The sequence below is a fragment of the Nicotiana attenuata genome, chromosome 2 (genome assembly GCF_001879085.1).
Source record: "Nicotiana attenuata strain UT chromosome 2, NIATTr2, whole genome shotgun sequence".
Lineage (NCBI taxonomy): Eukaryota > Viridiplantae > Streptophyta > Magnoliopsida > Solanales > Solanaceae > Nicotiana > Nicotiana attenuata.
This window is the reverse complement of record NC_031990.1, coordinates 12,353,231-12,375,866: the sequence shown is the minus strand read 5'-3', so window position 1 is coordinate 12,375,866 and position 22,636 is coordinate 12,353,231. Positions and strand designations below refer to the sequence as shown.

Below are 22,636 nucleotides of genomic sequence, written 5' to 3'. Positions count from 1 at the left end.
AAATTAAATGCTACTACTAAAGACTTCAAAATTATTAAAGTTTTACTGTTCCAAATAAGATATGTTCTAATCAAATTTGATACAAAAATCAACACGCAACAATTACAATTTGTATATTATTAGTAGGGTTTTATCTTTTTAATGTTTCTCTCTTAATCTATGTCCACAACTTTGTGCATTTTAATTCTCATTGTGCTATGTCTTTTCTCACAAAAAATTATGGATAAAGTCAAAATTATTTGTCAAAAGAAAAAAAAAAAAAGAGGAATTTGTTGTTCAAGAAATTAAGCCTCCAAGAAAAATAAACGTTTATACAAATTGGAGGTTTATCTAAAATTATTAAAAATATTTATCCGTGTCAACGCTTTTAAGTTGAATAAATCTATTGAAATGATGAAGAACCTCTATGAAATTGATTTTCTTCCTTTATTGAGTTAGTTAAAATAGGATTAACTATTATTACTTTCAAGAACTTACACTTTAATTTTTAATCTATATATAACTCAAACAATACTTTTAATATAATAGTTATCTGATCTTTTAAAGTCTTGTATTCACGGAGATTGAGTATACGCACGGAACAAGACTCGTTATTGCAATCATACAAAAAAAAAAAAAAAAAAAAAAAAAAAAAAAACAGGAAGGAGAAGCGTAATTTAACTCTTTTTTTTGACTACTCATTAATAGGAAACTATTTTGAGTTAAAAACTTGCTAATTTGTATCAAATTGATTAGTAAAGGAACTAGATTGGGTAATTTTAGATTTTTTCACTTAACCATTTAATATTCCAAATATATGACTTAATTAATTTGGATTTGCATTTGGTACAACCCGTTTAAAAGAAAGCTCTCCTACCAATAACTGCGTTATTTGTTTACTTTGCCTCGGTGGGAAAATAGACCCAATTTCTTGTTGGAAAAGTTTAGAACTTCACCAATTGCCGAACTACGCCAACAGTAACTTGACGCTTCTTTCACTCAGACTCAGCTGCAATCATCTCCTTTCTACCGCGAGCTCCTTCCGATCTGTTTCTCCCGTGAAATTAATTTGTAGGTTTCCCTCTTTATTTTGCGCTTCTCCTGTTCGTCTTTCATGGCACAAAACCCTAACCCGTTTTCCCAGTTATTATTACTGGAAAAAATGCATTTTTTTTATTTGAGTTGCAGTGATTTGATCCCAATCTGCAGTTAAAGCGTTAAATCCAATTTTTATACACCTTATCTGATTTTGAAAATTGTGAGATTTAAAAATCACAATTTGTTTTTTGATTTTAAAAGACAAATTATTTGGTCTTGGAATGAACTGGGCTGAATCTTAACTGATTTAGGATTGAGGTGTGGTTGATTGAATAATTATTGAATTTCTCAGGTTAATATGCAATTCTTTTTTCTGATTTTCATTTAAAAACTAATAAAGTTCCGAATTTGTGACTAATCTGGTTTTGAGTATTAGTATCCGAGTACTGCAAGGCGAGTACTTACCACTATATTGTGGGTTTTCAGCACTTGGATGGATGTATGAACTTCATGGCATATACCAAATCCCCAAAATTGTTCCAACGCTGGCTTTCAATTTCTAACTATCCCCAAATCTGGGAAATTTTGAAATAGCTAATTAAGAATATTCGTCAAGTCTAAATCAGTTTTCCACGTGGGTAATTGAGTTAGGGTTAGCATAGTAGAGAACTTTGTTACTGTGCCGCTAATAATGCACACTTTTGTTTACCAATATTGCTGTTTGTTAAGTTACTGCAAGTGTTCCTTTTGCCCAAAAATGTTCTGAACCAAACAGGCGGCTAAGGTTACTTGACGCTCCTTGATGGGTCACACGAATTTTGAGAGTTTTGAAACTTGTTGGAGGTTTAGTTAGTGAATGGGTTTATTTCTAAGAATGTCATGAGTTCGGTGCCCATCTTTTTTCTTGAAGCTTCATAGTTTTGAACTGCAGTTTCTGATGGCATAATTGATTTTTTTCCGAACTTGACTTTCTTAAATTTTGTTCAAAGTACCTGAGTTCAATGTATTGCAGCATTTGAATGCTTCAATATGCCCGATCTATACTGTATCTTTTGTATGTACAATATTGGATCTTACCATGATCTGTGTTTTGTCCATCATTAGATATTCATATGCTGTGTATTTGTGCAGAAATGTGAGTTGGCTTAAATTGGCAACCCAGGGGCTTGTGTTGAGGATTGCATGCCCTTAGCTGTCAGTAAGGAATTTTGGCATAAGAAAATATAAAAGGAATATGATTGTAAAACTGACAATTTCTGTCAGTTGTTCTTGTCTCAACAAATATGAAATGGTCTCGAGTAGAGTAGAAATGGAATAGAGTATCCATATGTCGAACTCCAACTAGTTTGGAATTGATGCATAGTCAATTTATTGTGCTTGTTTCAATAAAAGTAGGATTTAGTTGAATCTCAATGTTTCGCAATTAGTTTACTCTAATTTGCCAACAATGTGTTACTTGACCAGCTTGCTCTGCCCACTCCAACGCTCAAGTCTTTGTGGTTTCTGAAGAGCAGTAGAAGCACTTCTAATGAATAGAAAAATAACAACAACAACGACCCAGTAAAATCCCATAAGAAATGTAAAATTAAATAAGACAGTTAAAGTTAGAACAAGAGCAGTTTATTTTAGTTTGCCTGTGGATATCTGCTCTAATCCTCCACTGCATCTAGTAGACATCTTTAACTAAAAAAATGTGTCAGGTGGACATTGGCAGACTGGCTATACTAGTCAATAGTTGGTCACTGGTCCAATTATTTTGTTTTTCATGCTTTCTGGTCGTAATGCGTCAATGTGTATATATGAAGAGAGCCATTTGAACAATACACCAATAATGATGATGATGTTGGTTGTTTTGGCTCTTCTTTTGATGTGATGGTGCTGGAGCTTTTAAAATTTTGAGTGCTTTGTTATCATTTTGAATTTAAAAGAATCCATTCTGATTTTGTCAGAATTCAAGGTTTCTTGTTGCTGACATCTGAATTTTCAATGTTCCTGCTTTAATTCAAATAAATGAGCTGCTTTCGCTACGGTATTTGGGGTCTTGTCATGATTCAATCAGCCTTTGTCCTTGAATCATATGACACACTCTGCATGTGCACTGGTTCCTGTGAAGGCTCCTCTAAGTTGAAGCAGACCATGGTTTTTTTTAACTTCAACAGTGAATTACCTAAATTATTTTTAGTTTAGTCATGTATTAGTTTGCTTCTTGATCCCTTCTCATTTATGCTTTTAAAAATAGAAAAGGAAAAAGAGCGGCTTGTTAATTGAGATTATCTTAGACTGAATAACTTGGCTGCTTATTCTCAGAAAACATGGATTGTTTTGGATGTGATTAAAGTATTATTAGACCATAAATATGGTAAATTTTAATAATTTAGCTGGGTTTGCTTTCTTTTTTGGGCGGGGGAGGGGTGTGTGTGTGTGGATGTGTAGGTGAGTAATCGTTCTTGTTGTTTCTTGAAATGGGAATACGAGGAGCACTATCTTGGAAGACATATATAGCAAAGTCCAAATTTGATTCTAGACTTTTAAGAGGGGAGCTGAGCTGGGGCAAAAAAATTGGAGATCTGGATAAAATATTTGTCTTATAAGCCCTTTTCGAACTGAACATAGTATTTCTTATCATTTTCGTCATACTTGGCTTCTTGATTTTTTTTTTGGATAAGTAAAAGATAAATTGACTTTGTTATAGTAAGAGGTACTCCTACTTTTTTAAGTACTTAGTGGTTTTTAATCGTACTAAGAACTGTTATTCTTATATTGGCAGAAAGATGGTCTCTGTAGTCCTGATGTAGTGCTCTTTTGCAAATGTTTAGTTATTGTTGGTGTTGCTTTCTATACCAAAGTAGCTGCATATAGCTTTTTCAGTTCAATGTAGTACTCTTTTGCAAATGTTTAGTTATTGGATTGGTGTTGCTTTCTGCGCCCATTTAGCTGCATATAGCTTTCGCAGTTCGTTCTCATTTTAGTGCATCACATCTTGTACAACAAACAACAACTATGCCTCAATCCCAAGAAAGTCGGGAACGGCTATATGAATCCTCACTATCCATATCGCTTCATGTAAATCTGTCTTAATCCAATATTTAAAAGCTTCACATCTTGTAAGCCACTAATTTCATCGTAGGAGGTAGGTACAGACTATAAGGCCAAGTATCTCATTCTGCTGCACGTACTTTTTTTCCCAGTGTATTTGTTTTCCTTGATAAGGAATACTAATTTCTTTTGCTTAAACTGCAGGAGTTAAAATCTGCAAGCTGTGACCATGTCATCTTCATATCTCCCAGCCACTACTGATTCTCTAGCTCAGGCTTCTGAGGCTACATCACCATCTAACGCCATCTCTATTCTTTACCGCATCCTTGATAACCCATCTTCTGCTTCTGAGGCCCTAAGGATCAAAGAGCAGGCAATCTCCAATCTCTCTGACCTCCTTAGACAGGAGAATAGGGCAGAGGAACTTAAAAACCTTCTGACCCAGTTGCGCCCCTTCTTTTCTTTGATCCCCAAGGCAAAAACTGCAAAAATTGTTCGAGGAATCATTGATGCAGTGGCTAAAATACCAGGTACATCTGACCTTCAGGTTACACTTTGCAAGGATATAGTGGAGTGGACCCGTAAGGAGAAGCGGACATTTCTTCGTCAACGAATTGAGGCAAGACTCGCAGCTCTTTTGATGGAAAACAAGGAATACTCTGAAGCATTGACCCTCCTTTCAGGACTGATTAAGGAGGTGAGAAGATTGGATGATAAGCTGCTTCTTGTGGAGATTGACTTGCTGGAGAGCAAGCTACATTTCTCGCTGAGAAATCTTCCCAAAGCCAAGGCTGCGCTCACAGCTGCTCGAACAGCAGCCAATGCTATTTATGTGCCTCCAGCTCAGCAAGGTTCTATTGATTTGCAGAGCGGGATCCTTCATGCGGAAGAGAAGGATTATAAAACTGGTTACAGCTATTTCTATGAAGCATTTGAAGCATTCAATGCCCTTGAAGATCCCCAGGCCATATACAGCCTCAAGTATATGTTGCTTTGCAAAATCATGGTCAACCAGTCTGATGATGTTGCAGGAATAATATCATCCCCAAAGGTTGGATTGCAATATCAGGGGCCAGAAGTCGATGCAATGAAAGCTGTTGCGGATGCACATTCCAAGCGCTCCTTGAAGCTCTTCGAGACTGCTCTTCGGAACTTTAAGGCTCAGCTAGATGAAGATCCTATCGTCCACCGGCACCTGTCTTCCCTCTATGACACTTTGCTTGAGCAGAACCTTTGTAGATTGATTGAGCCCTTCTCGAGAGTTGAGATTGCTCATATTGCTGAGTTGATAGAGTTGCCTGGTGACCATGTTGAGAAGAAGTTATCTCAAATGATTTTGGATAAGAAATTCGCTGGGACCCTGGACCAGGGTGCTGGATGCCTTATAATTTTTGAGGATCCTAAACCAGATGCAATTTTTCCAGCTACGTTGGAGACTGTTTCAAATATGGGGAAGGTTGTTGAAAGTCTGTTTGTAAGATCTTCGAGAATAATAGCTTGAGTGTTAGATCCGTTGGAAACCGTTTCAAATATGGGGATAAGTTGTTGACAGTCTGTTTGTAAGATCTTCGAGAACAATAGCTTGAGTGTTAGATCTTTTTTTGACGTGTATCTTTTCCCTTTATGTGCTCTACCTTTTGTGTGCTGCACGCAGCCTCTGTTTTCAGCATTTGACATTCTTTATATTATAAGGTTCCTTTCCTGATACATTCTGAACTTAGTGTAAACCATATATAGAGCCCGTTTGGATTGGCTTAAAAAAAGTAGCTTTTAAGTGCTGGAGCTGGTTTTATAAATAAGCAGTTACGTGTTTGGATAAAAGTGCTGGAGCTGAGAAAAAGCTATTGAAGTATTTGATAAACAAGTGTTAGTAAGCATTTTTCTGTTAAAATTACTGAAATATCCTTAAAGCTGTCAAACCTATAAAGATGCTTATTACTATAATATTTTATTCTAATAATATAAATACATAATAATTAAAAATTTAATTCACTTTCAATTTATAAAACTAAAAGTAGTATGAAGAAAGCAAACGAACAATTTCAGTACGAAGAAAGCAAACAAAAATAATAATTAATATTTTAAAGAAAATTAGTAAAAAATACAAAAAATGGGAGCAAACAAACCGTTAATCTGGAGAAGAATGTGAAAGAAAAAAAGTAAAATGAAGAAAATAGATGCTGCAATTTCGGGAGGAAAAAGACAGTAGCAATTTCAAGTTTTGTACTAAGGGATAATTTCGAGATTAAGAAAAATTATAAGGGATAAGAATGTAATATCTTTGGTCAAAGCAATATGGCTTTTAAGCCAATTTAGAAAAGTTGGGTTTACCCAACTTGTTGGTTTTGGCTTTTTAAAGCAGATTTTAGCTTTTTTTAAGCCATTTGTCTAGTTGCCAAACACTTTCAAAAACCAGTTTTTAAGCACATCCAAACATGCTCATAGTTGAAATCCAGGAGTGACTGATGATCAAGGTCTCAACTGAATTTCTAAAATGTTTTATGTGGGGATGACTCATACACTGTTTATAAGCTTCTGAACCACTTACAAGGCTCATTTTTTCTTAGAAGTAATGGTTTCTTCAGTTTAAATCTGCTTACTATCTCTGCATAAGATAGTATATTAGTTTGCTTGGTTGTATTAGGTCGGCGAACAAAGTTTCACATTGACTGTTGAAAAGATTGAAAAACTATATATAAGGTGTATGAATATTTTTAAATGGTATGAGACCTTTTGGGAAAACTGTGCATGTTAGGTCCAATGAGGAAATATCACATACGTTAAGAGTATTTTTGGGTGGGCTTAGCCTAACAATTGGTATGAGAGCCCGTTTGGATGGGCTTGTTGCAAGCGACTTTTAAGTCAAAAGCCATAAGTTAGGAATTCTAACTTTTGACTTATTTTTGTCATTTTATCTTAAAAGCACGTTTTTACTTTATTCAAACACTACAAAATGGCTTAAAAGCGATTTGGGCTTAAAAGCACTTAAAATAAGCCAATTCAAACGGGACTCTTAACAACTTTTGTATAAGCTAAACGCGTTCTAATTAAACCTTATCAGAAAAATATATTCCTTCAATCCTTAAGAAAAAATTAATACGAAATATCATATTCATCGTTTGTAATTTTTTGTGTGAATTCTAACTTCAATTCCTTTTTACATTTAAATAAGACTTGCATACTTAAAAGGGGACTTTCACATAGACAAGACATATTAAAATTTCACGGTACAATTTTGTATGTTGTATACCCCGGAGGTATATAATTCACACAATTGAATTGCAATATACAACGAGAGGAATAGTTGAATACAACAACAACAACAACAACAAATTCAGTATGTTTCCACCAGGTGGGATCTGGAAAGGATAGTCTGTACGTAGACCTTACCCCTACCTAACAGGTAGAGAGGCGAGAGAATAGTTGAATAATATTATTATATACTATAAGGGGTCTTTTGGTTTGCAATATAATATAGAGATTAGTAATGCAAAAAAAAAAAAAAAACAGTAATGTAGGAATTAGTAATGCAAGGATTCTAATGCATCGATTATTTCATAATGGACGTTATTCGTTATGTTAAATATTTAAAATTAGTATATAAAATATAAATTAATATATGTTTTTATCTCTTAAACAAAATTAGAGGTGCTTGCTATTATAGTCTACTTTCTTTTTATCATTGTATATTTTCCTTTAAAAAGCTTTATATACTCTCACAGAAACTATATTTATGGAGTTCAATATCATTATGAAATATAATAATTTAATATCATGCAATATGGAATTCAATGACAGCTACCTGAAGGAGTCATAATATCATAAAACTATGTACTGGTAATTATTGAAAGGAAAATTTTGTGTTGAGTAAATCTTTTGCTTTATATTGATTTTAAAGTAACTTGAAACAAAAGAAACTAAATACAGATCTAAAATCATAGACTATATTTTCGCATAATTTATGCTGGCATTACTAACGAAGAAAAGCGAATTGGTAATCATACAATATAATAGCGTTGTTGAATTACACGCGGAGAATGGTAACTAAACAAAGTATTAGCTATTTTGTTTTGTAAGCAGATTAATCCTCCTGGTACACCCAACTGAACGGGCTTTTAGGGGTCGTTTGATATGTGAAATAAAGGACAATAATTCCGAGATTAATTACGAAATTATTTTACCCTGCGTTTAATTGAATTTTTCAATCAGGGATTAGCAGTCTCAGGATTAATTAGTCCCACAATTGAATATTATTCTATTTCACAATAAGGGTGAGATAATAATCTCGAGTTGTAATCCTAGGATAAATACTAACATGACAAAGATATACTTCTCCAAGGCTCTTCTCCCAAAGTCTTTTAAACAATCCAAGGTTAAAATTAAAATTAAGAATTTATCTTAATTTATCCACTATACACCAAACACATAGTATTTATATTGTACCCTGTATATCTCATTTTTAATCCGATAAACCAAACATCTTTCAATAAAAATATATGCACTAAATAATCATGTTATTATTTAATTCTCGTATTATAATCCAGGAATAACTTATTTCCCTACCTAACGACCTCTTAAGATATACAACATGCGAATTATATGCCATGAAGATTTAAAACATATAATATAGCTGCTGAGTACTTTGTGAATATTTTTCTATAGTATAAATTATAATATTCCTTCCATCTCATATTTTGCGTCGTATTTCTCTTTTATACGTTCCTTAAGAAATATTAATTAGGAAAGAGATTAGACTATTCTACCCTTATTTATGTCTTAAGTAACCTCTATTCATTGAATATTTATTCTATTTATGTGTTATTTCCATCTTCAAGAACCCACTATTATTAAGGGTAAAAAAGGCAAAAAACAATCAATTTTCCGACAAATAAGTAGTACTATTATTTTCGGATAAGTACTTTTGGTGGGTCATTCCCGTTAGTTTTCCATTTAAAAGCTACTCTTAGGGCTGTGCATGGATCGGATCAGATCGGATCGGATTTAGCACATCGGATCGGATTTTAAAGTTTGGATCAGATCGGATTTTCGAATTTCGGATCGGATTATTATGCCTCAAAGTTGCGAACTCATATGTATATTTTCTTTGTAAAAGAGGCAATACAGTAAGAAAAATTCATGTTTATGCAATTATGAAAATACTATGGTGCCAATATAGGTAAATTCATCAATTGTAAAGGTAATAACTTGGAGGAAAATGTAAATGAAGCACTAACTATCCGAAATTAAAGTTTAGTATTTATACATGCCATAATAATTTCGGATTTCGAATCGTATTAAAATTATACTAATCCAAATCTAATCCGAAATCCGAAATTTTAATAAACACAATTCCAAATTAAACATATCGGTTCGAATTTTAGATATTCAATCCACATGAACATCCCTAGAAAAGTACTACAAATTAAATGTAAATCGTAAAGCTGATTGATTGGATGGAAATTGGAAAGTCTAGGCTTTATGGATTTCACTTTGAGGGCCTAAATTTTGCAATTTATTTCAAATAAGTCCACTCTCCTTCGCTTTTACTCTTCCTACATTTTCTCCGGCGAACTCCCCGCGATCTCCTCCGAAATCGAGTCGTAAGTTCCCTTTTACTCTTCCTACATTTTCTCCTCTTTGTGAAATAAAAACCCTAATCCCTCTTATGTAGTAACTTTCCATTACACAAATAAAGCTTTAGCTCCACTTTACGGAGTTACTTGTGTGATCTTTTACAAGAAATGAATTCTTAATTGCTTCACATTTCGTAAAAGTTATGAAGTTTAAGGGTTTAATGATCTGCATTTTGAGTATTACTAGTATTTTAGCAGTCAGTTTTCTAGCAACTTCATCAAACATGAGATGATTATCGTAATAATATTGTGATCCTTCTAATAATTCAAACTTCCAATTTCAATTTCAATTTAAGGGTCAAGTTAAATATTACTAATATAAGTCCATAATTAGTCATTCCTCACGAGCCCCTGAGTTGAGGTCGTTTGAGAATTAATTTGTCAACTAATTAATGATTTCTTGGTTTACTCCGTTTGTTCCATTTTATTTACACTATTTCCATATTAATCCTTAAAAAAAATGTCAATTTTTATTTGGAAATAATTTAACTTTAAGCTTGTAAATTTTGTGCTTTTATAGCCATACAAATGTTATGACATATTTAATGTGACAAAGTTAAAAAAATTATTATATCACATAAATACCCTCTCCATTCCAATTTATGACATTTTCCAATTTTAGTGAAATGTTTGACATTGTTTCGGCTTAACATACCGTCTTGACTTTCAAGAACTCAAATTTATTTAACTATTTGGAGTTTAAGCTCTGGTGTGATGTTTTTTAATCAAAATGACTTCTCAAGTGTTATTTTAATGTTCTGTTCTACTACCACTAGTATAGTGCCTAAGTCAAATTAAAAGGTTAAGTCAAAACCTGTGTCAAGACATAATTTTCTACTCGTGCAACACAACACTGCCATATATAATGGAACAGACGTAGTATTAGAGAGTGAAGTACATAGGCCTGTTCTTGTAGTAAGAATGCTAGTGCTCATATTGGTTCTAGGAGAACTGATTAAACATCCATAGTTTCAAATTTTGCTACTAGCGAGCAACATAGGTAAAGGAACTGCAAGTTTAATGTGTGCTTGCTTGGTGTTTTGGGGAAAAAGCACTCTGTTCTTCTCCACTTGTCATCAACTGAATGCTAAATTTTGGTAAAATAGTCCACCTTGGTCTGCTTCGTTTCTTTTTTTTTTTTTCTGAAATAGATGATGTGGTTATTTTTTAAATGCTTTATTTCCCTTATTCTCTTGTATTTTATCAGCAGAGAGATTGCACTGACGGCCAGATGACTTTATGTAACTTAGACTATTGATGGGTAGTTAGTCACTACTCACATCATATTGGCGTTCCTCTTTTTGATTAGTGTTATGTGTGTTTCTATTGTTTCGTTATTTTCCTTTGATTTAGAAATATATGTACGTTTACCTTAAGTCCAATGGTTTCTAGGAGTCTTCTAGTTTTGTTAGAGGTTTATATGGCTATAGAAAATGTAAAGAGCTTCTGATGCTAGTGAAACTAAGTTTTTTATAATATTTGGACTGACCGACTGAGACGGCATAAATGGAGTGAAATGGACAATGAGTCATATAGTCGACGCCATCTTGCTTGGGATTGAGCCTTAGTTGTATTCGACCCTTATTCCTTTATTTGTTTATCAGCAAGGAGAGATTATGCAGATGGGCAGATTAGGTCTTCTGACTGTGACTGTTGATGTCTTTGTTAGTCACTAGTCAAAAACCAGCCAGTGTGAGAGATTTTTGTCCTTTTCCTTTCTTGAAGGTCTTATTTTAAACAGAGAACTTGAATAGTTTTATCACATCTGATATGAAATATCTTTGAAGAGGAGTGGGATATTATTTTGATGTGTATTCTATATGTCAATTGTTTGGAAGCACTACCACGCCCTTCCATTTACTTAAAGTAAGTTGGTGGCTATTATGGAAGAAGAGAAATATGAAAAGGGGGTAAAAGCATCAATTTATCCAGTGGGATAAAAGTTATCCCATGATAAGGTGATTACAATCCCACCCATAATTCAACCCATGCTGCAAAAACAATCAACAATGGACTATATATTTTTGTCTCTACTTATTCCAAATTTATTCAACAAGCCAAACGACCTCTTTAGGAATTGAGACGGGTCAGTTATCTATACAACTAGTACCGATAAAAAAAAAGTGATCTATACAATTGGTACTGTATGTTTCCTGAAATAAGAAGCACTACCTTTATATGGCGTTTATATCTTACCCCTATTCCGAGGGTGTTTTGCTTCCTTATGATTGTTTTTGAGAAGTTGCTTTTCCAACAAATATGTTGTATGACCCCTTCGATTCTAATGGTGTCTTTTGTAGACAATGAGGGGTATGCTTTGACTTGCTTCAATCATACTCCCTGCGAGCTTTTTCTTGATTACATATTCAGAGTTCATTCGAGTTACACATTTTCCGCAATGGGGCGTTTAAGGCTACAATCTAGTATCAAGGCAATTGAAGAGGAGCCAGAAGATTGCGAGACCATCTCTTCCATTAAAACTGATATAGCTTGTGTGGTTAACTCTGAAGTGAGTGCTGTTTTATCAGTCATGAGAAGAAATGCGAGGTGGGGTGGTCGTTATGTATCCGGGGATGATCAACTAGAGCACTCACTCATCCAGTCTCTGAAGACTTTACGTAAACAGATATTCTCATGGCAGCATCAGTGGCAATCCGTCAGTCCAGCCTTATATCTCCAGCCATTTCTGGATGTTATTCGATCTGATGAAACTGGGGCACCAATCACTGGTGTTGCATTGTCTTCTGTCTTCAAAATTTTGAGTCTTGATGTTCTTGATTGTAATACTGCCAACGTTGAAAATGCCATGCACTCTGTAGTGGATGCTGTGACCAGTTGCAGATTCGAGGTAACTGATCCTGCGTCAGAAGAAGTTGTATTGATGAAGATACTTCAAGTACTTTTGGCATGCATGAGAAGTAAAGCATCAGTTGTGTTGAGTAATCAGCATGTTTGCACCATAGTCAATACGTGCTTTAGAGTAGTTCATCAAGCTGGAAGCAAGAGTGAGCTCTTACAGCAGATAGCACGTCACACCATGCATGAACTTGTGAGATGTATCTTTTCACACCTTCCGGATGTCGACAACACTCAACATTCTATAGTTAGACGAGGCAGTTCCACCCAAAACACGGTATTGGTGCATCCTCTTTTTTCTTTTAATTATATGTATCTTGAAGTTATCCTTCCTGCAGTATGTACCATTCTTCTTCCTGGTTTGGGAAATAATGATCCATCAGAATTGTCTACATTCCCCTCCTAGAGTGCAAAATCATTAAGAAAGGTAGTAAACAAATGGTGTTATAATTCTTCTCATGATCCAGTTTCGCCTTATGGGTAATTGATAAAACAATATTTTTTTGGGTTGGCACAAGAAGAAGAGTGGGCTAAGTGGCCTCTTTTTAATGCTTAAGTGTTTAGATCATGTGGTTTATACAATTCAATACAAAGCAGTACTTGCCTTAGACATCATAAGCTAATCGATAGTTCTCTTTGCTTCTGCATGTGCATCTAAAATTAGTCTTAATTTCATAGATCTTCCCTCAAGTTTCACTTTGTTACACTAAGGGACCGTTTGTTTTTATTGAGATTAAGATGTCTAAATCTGAATTAAGATGTTGTATTTAGAACTGAATAATTAAGACTGTTAGTTTTCTCAACGACGACGACAACAACAACAACAACAACAAGTTTTCTCAATATCTGAATATTTATAGTTTATCTTTTTAAAACCAATAAGTAATTCAAGTAAAATAATTAAAATATTATCCACAAAATATAGGTTGTAAGGTGGTGGGTGGTGGTGACCGGTGGCGGTGGTTGGTGGTTGGCAATGGTGGTGGTGGTGATGGTGGTTGTTGTGATAGTAAATGGTGGTGCCAGTTGGCAGTGGTGATGGTTGTGATGGTGGAGGTGCTTGATGGTAGTGGTTGTTGATGATGGTTGACGATGGTGATTGTGTTGACAGAGTGGTGATGAAAGTGATCCTCCCAAAAATCATTGAATAATAAGACTCTTTTAATACTCTTTTTAGGATTTGAATGATTCAAATTATTCAGACCCATTAAATGGTCAAATCTTAATAACATCAAATGCACTAATAGCCCCTCCATTAGGTGCAAACGCTTGAAGCTTAAAATCCATGCCCTTTACGATATTATGGTTATCTTGCTTATTTTGAATTTCCTGTAACAATTCTTTTAACCTATTTTTCAGTAATGTAAAAAGTTTACAATTTGACTAATTTACTCTTACTAATATACCCTTTTATGTAACACATTCTTTAAGAGTAAAAAATCTAAATCCATTGATTGGAAAGTCGTTCTTACTCTGCAAACACGTTGCATTCCACATTCTTCTTCCCGTGGAATTAGTGGAAGGATTATCTTTTATGATGACAATGAAAGATTTGGTGTTATCGAGAAGAAGAGTTATTTGGGTTTGTTGGATTCAGTTAATGGGATTAAAACTGTGAATTGACATGAATCGGAACTATAAGGTCTTTTGACAAACTTACCCATTTGCACTGACCTGGCTTTGCTCAGTCAAAACTTCCCCATCGGCCGGGAATTGGTGGGTGGGAGAGGAGATTGGCTTAGGGGAAAGGCGGGGCTGATAACGATATCTGTCAACATTGAAACAACTTTTTAATTGTTGTAATTGAAAATCAACGGTTGTAATACCTTATCAAAAAGAAGGAAATCAATGATTGTAATTGGAAAAAAAGCTGTTTACTTATGCTCTTTACTTGTTTAATTGGAATCGGAAATAGTGTTTGCAGAAGAAAAGGAGCCCCTTTGTGGTAAAGTGTGAAGAAGAAAGTTGGATTTTGGCCTACAGAAGTTCAAAAGAAATTATTAACAACTGCAATATATGGAAGAAGTTCCTGCTACTGCTACTAAAAAGAGAAAGCATTATCCAAGAAAATGGGACGTGTATTAATCTTGCAATAATGATGATGATAATAAAAAAAAAAAATTGAGCTTTGTTGTGTTTTGTTCTTCTGGGTGTGTGAGTTGTGTGTTGTTTCAGGAGAGCCAGCCAATGGATTAAAATTTTTTATTCTTAAAGGACTTGTTAAACAAAATAGATAATATTAATAAGGTAAATAAGTCAAATTGAATTTTTCTTTACACTAGTGATAAATAGGTTAAAAGAATTGTTACAAAAAATCCAAAATAAGGAAAGTAAGCATAGTATCGTAAACCACAAGTAAGTTGTGTTACGAAATGAAATATGAGGGGAGGTATCTGAAATTATCCCTTTTTCTTTTTCTTGCCCTTGCTGGGGGTGGGGGGAAGTCTTCGTATATTAGCACCAAAGAGAAGTTCTAGAATTGAATGAAGATAGATATCAGATATCATATTGATAGATCATTTGTTTTTTGCTTATTCTTCTATATGAATGTGTTTGGAGCATTATAAGTTAAATTTCTTCTAGTGTAGGTTGTGGGCCTTGACAATGAGTACAGTTTCAATAGCAAGTCAGAGAATGGCACTGGTACTTCTGAATATGATAGCCAGCCACCTTCTGGAGCTTTTTCTTCTTCTGCCTCTACAGTTCTGCTTAATGGTGTTATAGATGAAGGCATGGTCATGAGTGATAACGGGAAGGATAATGTTCCTAATGATTTACATCTAATGACTGAACCATATGGGGTTTCATGCATGGTTGAGATATTTCACTTCTTGTGTTCCTTGTTAAATGTTGTCGAACATATAGGGATGGGTCCCAGAGCAAATACAACAGCTTTTGATGAAGATGTTCCACTTTTTGCCCTTTGTTTGATCAACTCAGCCGTTGAACTGGGTGGCTCTGCTATACGCAGTCACCCTAGATTGTCGAGTTTGGTTCAGGATGAATTATTCCAAAATCTGATGGTATTTGGCCTGTCAACGAGTCCAGTGATTCTTTCAACTGTCTGCAGCATTGTTCTAAATCTGTATCAGCATTTGCGAACTGAACTAAAGCTACAACTTGAGGCCTTCTTGTCATGTGTTGTCTTGAGACTTGCACAAAGTCGTTATGGGGCTTCATACCAGCAGCAGGAAGTAGCTATGGAGGCTCTCGTTGACTTTTGCAGGCAGAAGTCCTTCATGGTAGAAATGTATGCAAATTTAGATTGTGATATCACCTGCACCAATGTTTTTGAAGAACTTGCAAATTTGTTGTCAAAGAGTGCATTCCCCGTGAACTCTCCGTTGTCTGCCATGAACATTCTTGCTTTGGATGGTCTGATTGCTGTAATTCAGGGAATGGCTGAGAGGATAAGCAATGGATGTAGTTCGCAACAAATTCCGATAAATCTTGAGGAGTATGCTCCATTCTGGATGGTTAAGTGTGAGAGCTATAGTGATCCCGATCATTGGGTACCGTTTGTACGTAGGAGGAAGTACATAAAAAGAAGGTTAATGATTGGGGCTGATCATTTCAATAGGGACCCAAAGAAAGGACTAGAGTTTCTCCAAGGAACACATCTGTTGCCAGAGAAACTTGATCCCCAGAGTGTGGCTTGCTTTTTCAGGTTTACAGCTGGTCTAGATAAGAATCTTGTGGGGGACTTTCTCGGAAATCACGATGAATTTTGCATTCAAGTTCTTCATGAGTTTGCTGGAACATTTGATTTCGAAGACATGAACCTGGATATTGCATTGCGGCTATTTTTGGAAACTTTTCGACTGCCTGGGGAATCTCAAAAAATACAAAGGGTACTTGAGGCGTTTTCAGAGAGATATTATGAGCAATCTCCACAGATTCTAGCTAATAAAGATGCTGCTATGGTGTTGTCATATTCAGTTATAATGCTCAATACTGACCAGCATAATGTTCAGGTGAAGAAGAAGATGACAGAGGAAGATTTCATTCGAAATAATCGGAACATTAATGGAGGTAATGATCTCCCTCGTGAATATCTATCTGAATTATATCATTCTATATGCAACAATGAGATCCGCACAACACCAGAACAAGGTGCTGGTTTTGCTGAAATGAACCCAAGCCGTTGGATTGACTTGATGCACAAATCCAAGAAAACTTCTCCATATATTGTGTGTGATTCGAGAGCCTATCTTGATCATGATATGTTTGTCACAATGTCTGGTCCAACTATTGCTGCTATCTCTGTGGTATTTGATCATGCTGAACATGAGGATGTCTACCAAACATGTATTGATGGTTTCTTGGCTGTTGCAAAGATTTCAGCTTGCCATCATCTTGAAGATGTTTTGGATGATCTGGTAGTATCTCTATGTAAGTTCACAACTCTCTTGAATCCTTCATTGGTTGAGGAACCTGTTTTAGCCTTTGGCGATGATGCAAAAGCAAGGATGGCAACTGTTACAGTTTTCACTATTGCAAACAAATACGGTAATTTCATCCGTACTGGCTGGAGAAATATCTTGGATTGTGTCTTGAGATTGCATAAGCTTGGCCTTCTTCCTGCTCGTGTAGCAAGTGATGCGGCTGATGAATCAGAGGCACCTTCTGATACAGGACATGGGAAGCCCCTACCTAACTCGTTATCTTCCACTCATATGCAATCCATAGGTACTCCTAGAAGATCTTCAGGACTTATGGGGCGATTTAGTCAGCTCCTATCTTTAGATACTGAAGAGCCAAGGTCTCAACCTACTGAGCAACAACTCGCTGCTCACCATAGCACACTGCAGACAATTCAGAAGTGTCACATTGATAACATCTTTACAGAAAGTAAGTTTCTTCTAGCTGATTCTTTGCTACAGTTGGCACGGGCACTCATATGGGTTGCAGGGAGACCTCAGAAGGGTAGTAGTTCTCCTGAAGATGAAGACACGGCAGTGTTCTGCTTGGAACTGCTGATTGCAATTACCTTGAACAACAGAGATAGAATTAGACTTCTTTGGCAGGGAGTTTATGAGCATATTGCTAATATTGTGCACTCAACAGTAATGCCTTGTGCTTTGATTGAGAAAGCTGTTTTTGGACTCCTCCGCATCTGCCTGAGGTTGCTTCCCTATAAAGAGAACTTAGCTGATGAACTTTTGAGATCACTACAACTTGTTCTCAAGCTTGACGCCCGTGTTGCTGATGCATACTGTGAGCAGATTACACAGGAAGTCAGTCGTCTGGTAAAAGCTAATGCCACACACATTCGTTCTCAAATGGGATGGAGAACTATTACCCTTTTACTTTCCATAACAGCAAGACATCCAGAAGCTTCTGAAGCAGGATTTGATGCCCTGGTTTTCATTATGTCTGATGGAGCCCATTTGTCTCCAGCTAATTATGTTCTTTGCCTCGATGCAGCAAGAAATTTTGCAGAGTCTCGTGTTGGACCTGCTGATAGACCTGCTCGGGCAGTGGATCTTATGGCAGGTTCAGTTGCTTGTTTAGCACGCTGGTCCAAAGATACTAGGGAAGCTCTGGCAGAGACTGAAGCGGTGAAGTTGTCCCATGATATTGGGGAGATGTGGTTGAGGCTTGTACAGGGGCTGAGGAAAGTTAGTTTGGATCAGAGAGAAGTTAGGAATCATGCTCTTTCATCCCTACAAATGTGCTTGACGGGAGAGCATGAAATTTACTTTCCACATGGTCTCTGGTTGCAGTGCTTTGATATGGTCATTTTTACAATGTTGGATGACTTGATTGAGCTTGCATCACAAAAAGACTACCGGAACATGGAAGAGACACTTGTTCTTGCCTTAAAGCTCCTTACTAAATTGTTTCACCAGTTGCTTCATGAGCTATCTCAATTGACCACATTCTGTAAACTGTGGTTGGGCGTCCTCAACAGGATGGAAAAATGTATGAAGGTGAAAGTTAGAGGTAAAAAAAGTGAAAAGCTTCAGGAACTAGTCCCTGAACTCCTGAAGAACACCTTGTCTGTAATGAAGTCTAAGGGGGTACTTGTTAAGAGGAGCGCCCTTGGTGGAGATAGCTTATGGGAATTGACATGGTTGCATGTAAATAACATTGTTCCTTCTCTGCAATCTGAGGTTTTCCCTGATATTGATTCAGAAAATTTACAGCCTGATCCTGTGTCTGTTGAAACCGATCCAAATGAATAGCTTGTCGAGGCTTTGAGTTATCTGGATAGAAGTTATGTTGGTGGCAATATTTGTACAATGGAAGGGGAGGATTTTCTGTGGCTTTTCACTGGAAGAGAATAATACACAGAGATGAATGTCTGGTCATTTTCGGCCAGGAATTTGATGATCTTTCTCAGATAATTGTGTTGGATGAGCATATTGTACAGAACATAAAGTTCTAACCCAGTTTTTACCTTTTGTATTGTCAGCGTGTTGCTGCACGAATTCCACTAATCTGCCTTAAATGTATAATCTTGTACAAGTGACAATTCAACAAATTCACTTTTTCGGACACTAGCCGTTCTGTCTGTTAATTTTATCATAGGGATTGTTTTCGTTCAACTTTTCTGTGCTCAGCATGTTAAAGAACCTTGGTATTGAATGTGGCCTTGTATCTGTATCACTCTGTGAGGTGAATATTGGATTTTGTTTATTAAAGAGAATGCCCCCATTCTTCGTTTTCCTTTCAGTTTTTAGCTTCATGTTATAGAAATGGTAAGTAATTTTTCCTCGGAAATTCTAGTACATTACTTTACTACTTTATAGAAAGGGGAATCGGACAGCAGCTTCCGGTTAATATGATTTTACAAAAAACCCATAAAATTCCACTTTATTACTGTTTTGCCCCTATTCTTCAATATAGCATTGGCTGAAAAATTAGAAAAAAACCCTAAGCCCTTTGGCTTTTACAAAATAAGATACACGCTTTTCTTCTTGCTTTGACGCATGTCATCTTCATCTTATTGCCGTCTGCTTTTTTTTTTTCCTCTATGACTTTCTCCTGTGTTCTCTTCATCTGTTAAAAAATCCCAACTATGATACAAAAAAGATGGAAAATGGTCAGATAGTCCGCGTAACCCCAATTTTCAAGGTGTTTTTGAATTTCGCAAAATCAACATAAAACTACAATATGATTTTGAACAATGAATCATCAAGAACCCAGAAACAAAATAATCAGAGTCACATATAACGAAAAAAGATAAAACAGTAAACTAACCTTCAACCATGTGATTATGTCAATTGAGCAACTACTAAACTGCAAGAATTCCAATTTTCTGTTACGACGACGATGTATACTCTGCTATAAGTCCTTAATCATCTCATTCAAAAAAACTGATAAAAGACAAGTCTTTTTTTCTCACGACTAAATGCAATTGTTTTATTTCCTTAACCAATAAGACATACAACAATAATTATTTCAACAGATTAAAAAAATGCTATTGCAAATGTATTGGATTCGATTCTTATGTTTTGATTAATCTGCTCTTCCTTCGTTTTGTAATTGGCTTTCTTTCTCTGTCATAGTACATAACTATACATTTGAAAATTTCTTTCTATGGAAGTAAGGGGTCGTTTGATACGCGGACTAAATTATTCCGATATTATAGTCCTGGGATTATAATTCCTAGACTAATTTATCCCTCATTAACCAATGTTCAGGTACCAATTAATAACTTTTGACAGGAAGCTACTTCAACCTCTAGCTAGTCTTTAAATCTCTTTTATCCAAGTAAACTTATCATTGTGTACATTTGTCAATCTTTCCAATCATAAATAGGACCCACAAGCTGAAGTTGGTGACATATTGCAGGCTAATGTACAAGAACAATAAATTGATCAACTTTTTGCTAGTGCACGAATCCTTTGGTAAAATTGCATGTTCACGAAACTTATAAGTATTTCATAAATTGATTTGGTCCACAACTAACTGAACAAATGTAGATATGATCTTTTAGCATATAATTTGAAGCTGTGAGTTAAGATTTCTTGAAACAACGTATTGAAAAGAAGTTTAGGTCAATCGTAGTTTCTTTCGGGCAATTTCACAAACACTTCTAATGCAAACTCAAAGCTGTTTTTACCGCACTTCGAAATAGGTCGAACAGATGAAAATTAAGAGTAAGTCCAGGAAAGAGGAAGTTGAACATGCAGAACAGTGAACGCAACAACAGATACCAATTATAGCTTATAGAAGCGGGAATGAGAGGAGCTTCGGTAAGACTGAAATGACCAAAAAACCAAGACATCTCAATTTATTCCTTCACTTGTCCTAGTACTTTTCCGTAAATATAACTAATTTGAGGACTTTTAATATCCACAGAAGCTGATGATGATGTTATGGATACACGTGGAAGAACTAAATCCATGGAAAAACTACTACTCCTATTTACGGAGCTTGAAGGCCCACTTCTGCCACCAAAGCTGATGATGTCATGGACTTTAAATATCCTAAAGGGATTTTTTCATTTCTATACACTATTGGAAATTTTATTACCCTAAATGTTTATGTTTAGTAAATTACTCTATCTACACAAGTTTTATTTACAAAATATATATATTCCACCTTAAAAGGCTCCTACTCCATTATTAGTGCCTTCAATTAAGGGATTTAGTTACAGCCTTTTCCTTTTTTTTCTCCTCTTCTCTTTCCTTATCTTTCCACTCATATGTCACAATTCGGTGGATCTTACCCAATTTTTTTGGGTGTAAACTTTTTGTTTCAATTTTTTACTTTTTACCTTTTGCTCTTCCCTTCATCTTCCTTATTTCCCTTTTGACATTTTCAAAAGTTCAATATCACATTATGTGAAACAGATTAACCATGTCAAAACTCCTAATTTAGCTTTCTCTTTGGTGTTACTTTTTATTTCAATTTTCTAATTTTTATTCTTTGCTCTCCCCTTCAATCTTCCTTATTACCTTTTTGACTTTGCCAAAAGTTCAATATCACATTATGTCGAAACTTTTTACTTTCTTTTCATCCAAATTAACCGTATCCAAAATCCTAATTTAGCTTTCTCGGTCAAATCGACAAGTTTGTTAAGCAGTTTGATCAAAACCCTATTGATTAAAATAATTCTCAGTTCTGATAAATGTGATTTGCATGATCATAAAATTTCAGAGGAAGTTAAAATGTGCAGAATTATTACCGAAAAGGCCTAATTTTATTAACAACTCTTCATTGCGGCGCCTCACTTTTACACTTAAAATTAGTCTGTTCACATCTTCATATTTTCTCTATAAATAAACAAGTCAAAAATCAGTACCAATACACCCTTCTAAAAGTTTACAAAAGAAGTTTCAATTTTATAAGAAAATAAATGAAAATGGCTTCAGATTCAACCACTTCTCTGTTCTTGACACTATTCCTTATTACACAAATACAATTTTATAAAATATATCTTTTGTATATTTTGTATCTGATGTATATATAGTAAAAACAAATTTCATACAACTATTATATATTATACAACTTATCTACAAGCTATCTACAACTTTCACACATTATTTCTACCCAGTTAAATACAACTACAACAACATACAACTTAAATACAAAATTTATACAATATGTCTTTTGTATATTTTGTATCTGATTTATACATAGTAAAAATAAATTTCATACAACTAATTATATATTATACAACTTATCTACAATTTTCATACATTATTTCTACTCAGTTATATACAACTACAATATCATACAACTTAAATATAATTTTTATACAATGTTGTTCAACTTTGAAGTTCGAGAGGATAGGATGCAACGCTACTTGGATAAGCTACAGGTAACTCTACACCGCTTCAAGGAGTGGACTCTGGATGACGTGCCTCGAGAACAAAATAGTGAGGTCGATGCACTTGCTAACCTAGGATCCTCGGTTGAAGAAGATGATATCGTCCCGGGGACTATAGTCCAATTATCGAGGTTTGTGGTTGAAGAGGGTCATGCCGAGATAAATTCTACTAGCTTGACTTGGGATTGGAGGAATAAGTACATCGATTATTTGAAAAATGGAAAACTCCCATCGGAGCACAAAGATTCGAGGGCCCTGCGAACCAAGGCTGCTAGGTTCGCATTAGATGAAGATGGAACATTGTACAGGA

General features: G+C 35.2%; 2 protein-coding genes across 3 annotated transcripts; both read left to right on the top strand.

The window, feature by feature from the left end:
- LOC109244430 (26S proteasome non-ATPase regulatory subunit 11 homolog) lies at positions 842-5,760 on the top strand. 2 transcript variants are annotated; one of them, XM_019411522.1, is made up of 2 exons: positions 842-1,050; positions 4,258-5,760. In XM_019411522.1, exon 2 carries the CDS (start codon positions 4,283-4,285, stop codon positions 5,552-5,554), a length of 1,272 nt encoding a protein of 423 aa, XP_019267067.1. In that variant the 5' UTR covers positions 842-1,050; positions 4,258-4,282; the 3' UTR covers positions 5,555-5,760. The 2 variants fall into 2 exon arrangements, with proteins under 2 accessions (XP_019267067.1, XP_019267077.1); XM_019411532.1 differs by lacking the exon at positions 842-1,050 and adding an exon at positions 1,394-2,215.
- On the top strand, positions 9,486-19,189 carry LOC109244422 (ARF guanine-nucleotide exchange factor GNOM-like). Its single transcript, XM_019411512.1, has 3 exons — positions 9,486-9,653; positions 11,987-12,819; positions 15,131-19,189. Exons 2-3 carry the CDS (start codon positions 12,085-12,087, stop codon positions 18,728-18,730), a joined length of 4,335 nt encoding a protein of 1,444 aa, XP_019267057.1. The 5' UTR covers positions 9,486-9,653; positions 11,987-12,084; the 3' UTR covers positions 18,731-19,189.

Excerpts from the sequence above, each read along its gene's own strand:
- LOC109244430 (XM_019411522.1), top strand. The coding sequence starts at position 4,283 with ATGTCATCTTCATATCTCCCAGCCACTACTGATTCTCTAGCTCAGGCT.
- LOC109244422 (XM_019411512.1), top strand. The coding sequence starts at position 12,085 with ATGGGGCGTTTAAGGCTACAATCTAGTATCAAGGCAATTGAAGAGGAG. Across the intron at positions 12,820-15,130 it reads GCAGTTCCACCCAAAACACG|GTTGTGGGCCTTGACAATGA; the intron begins GTATTGGTGCAT and ends CTTCTAGTGTAG.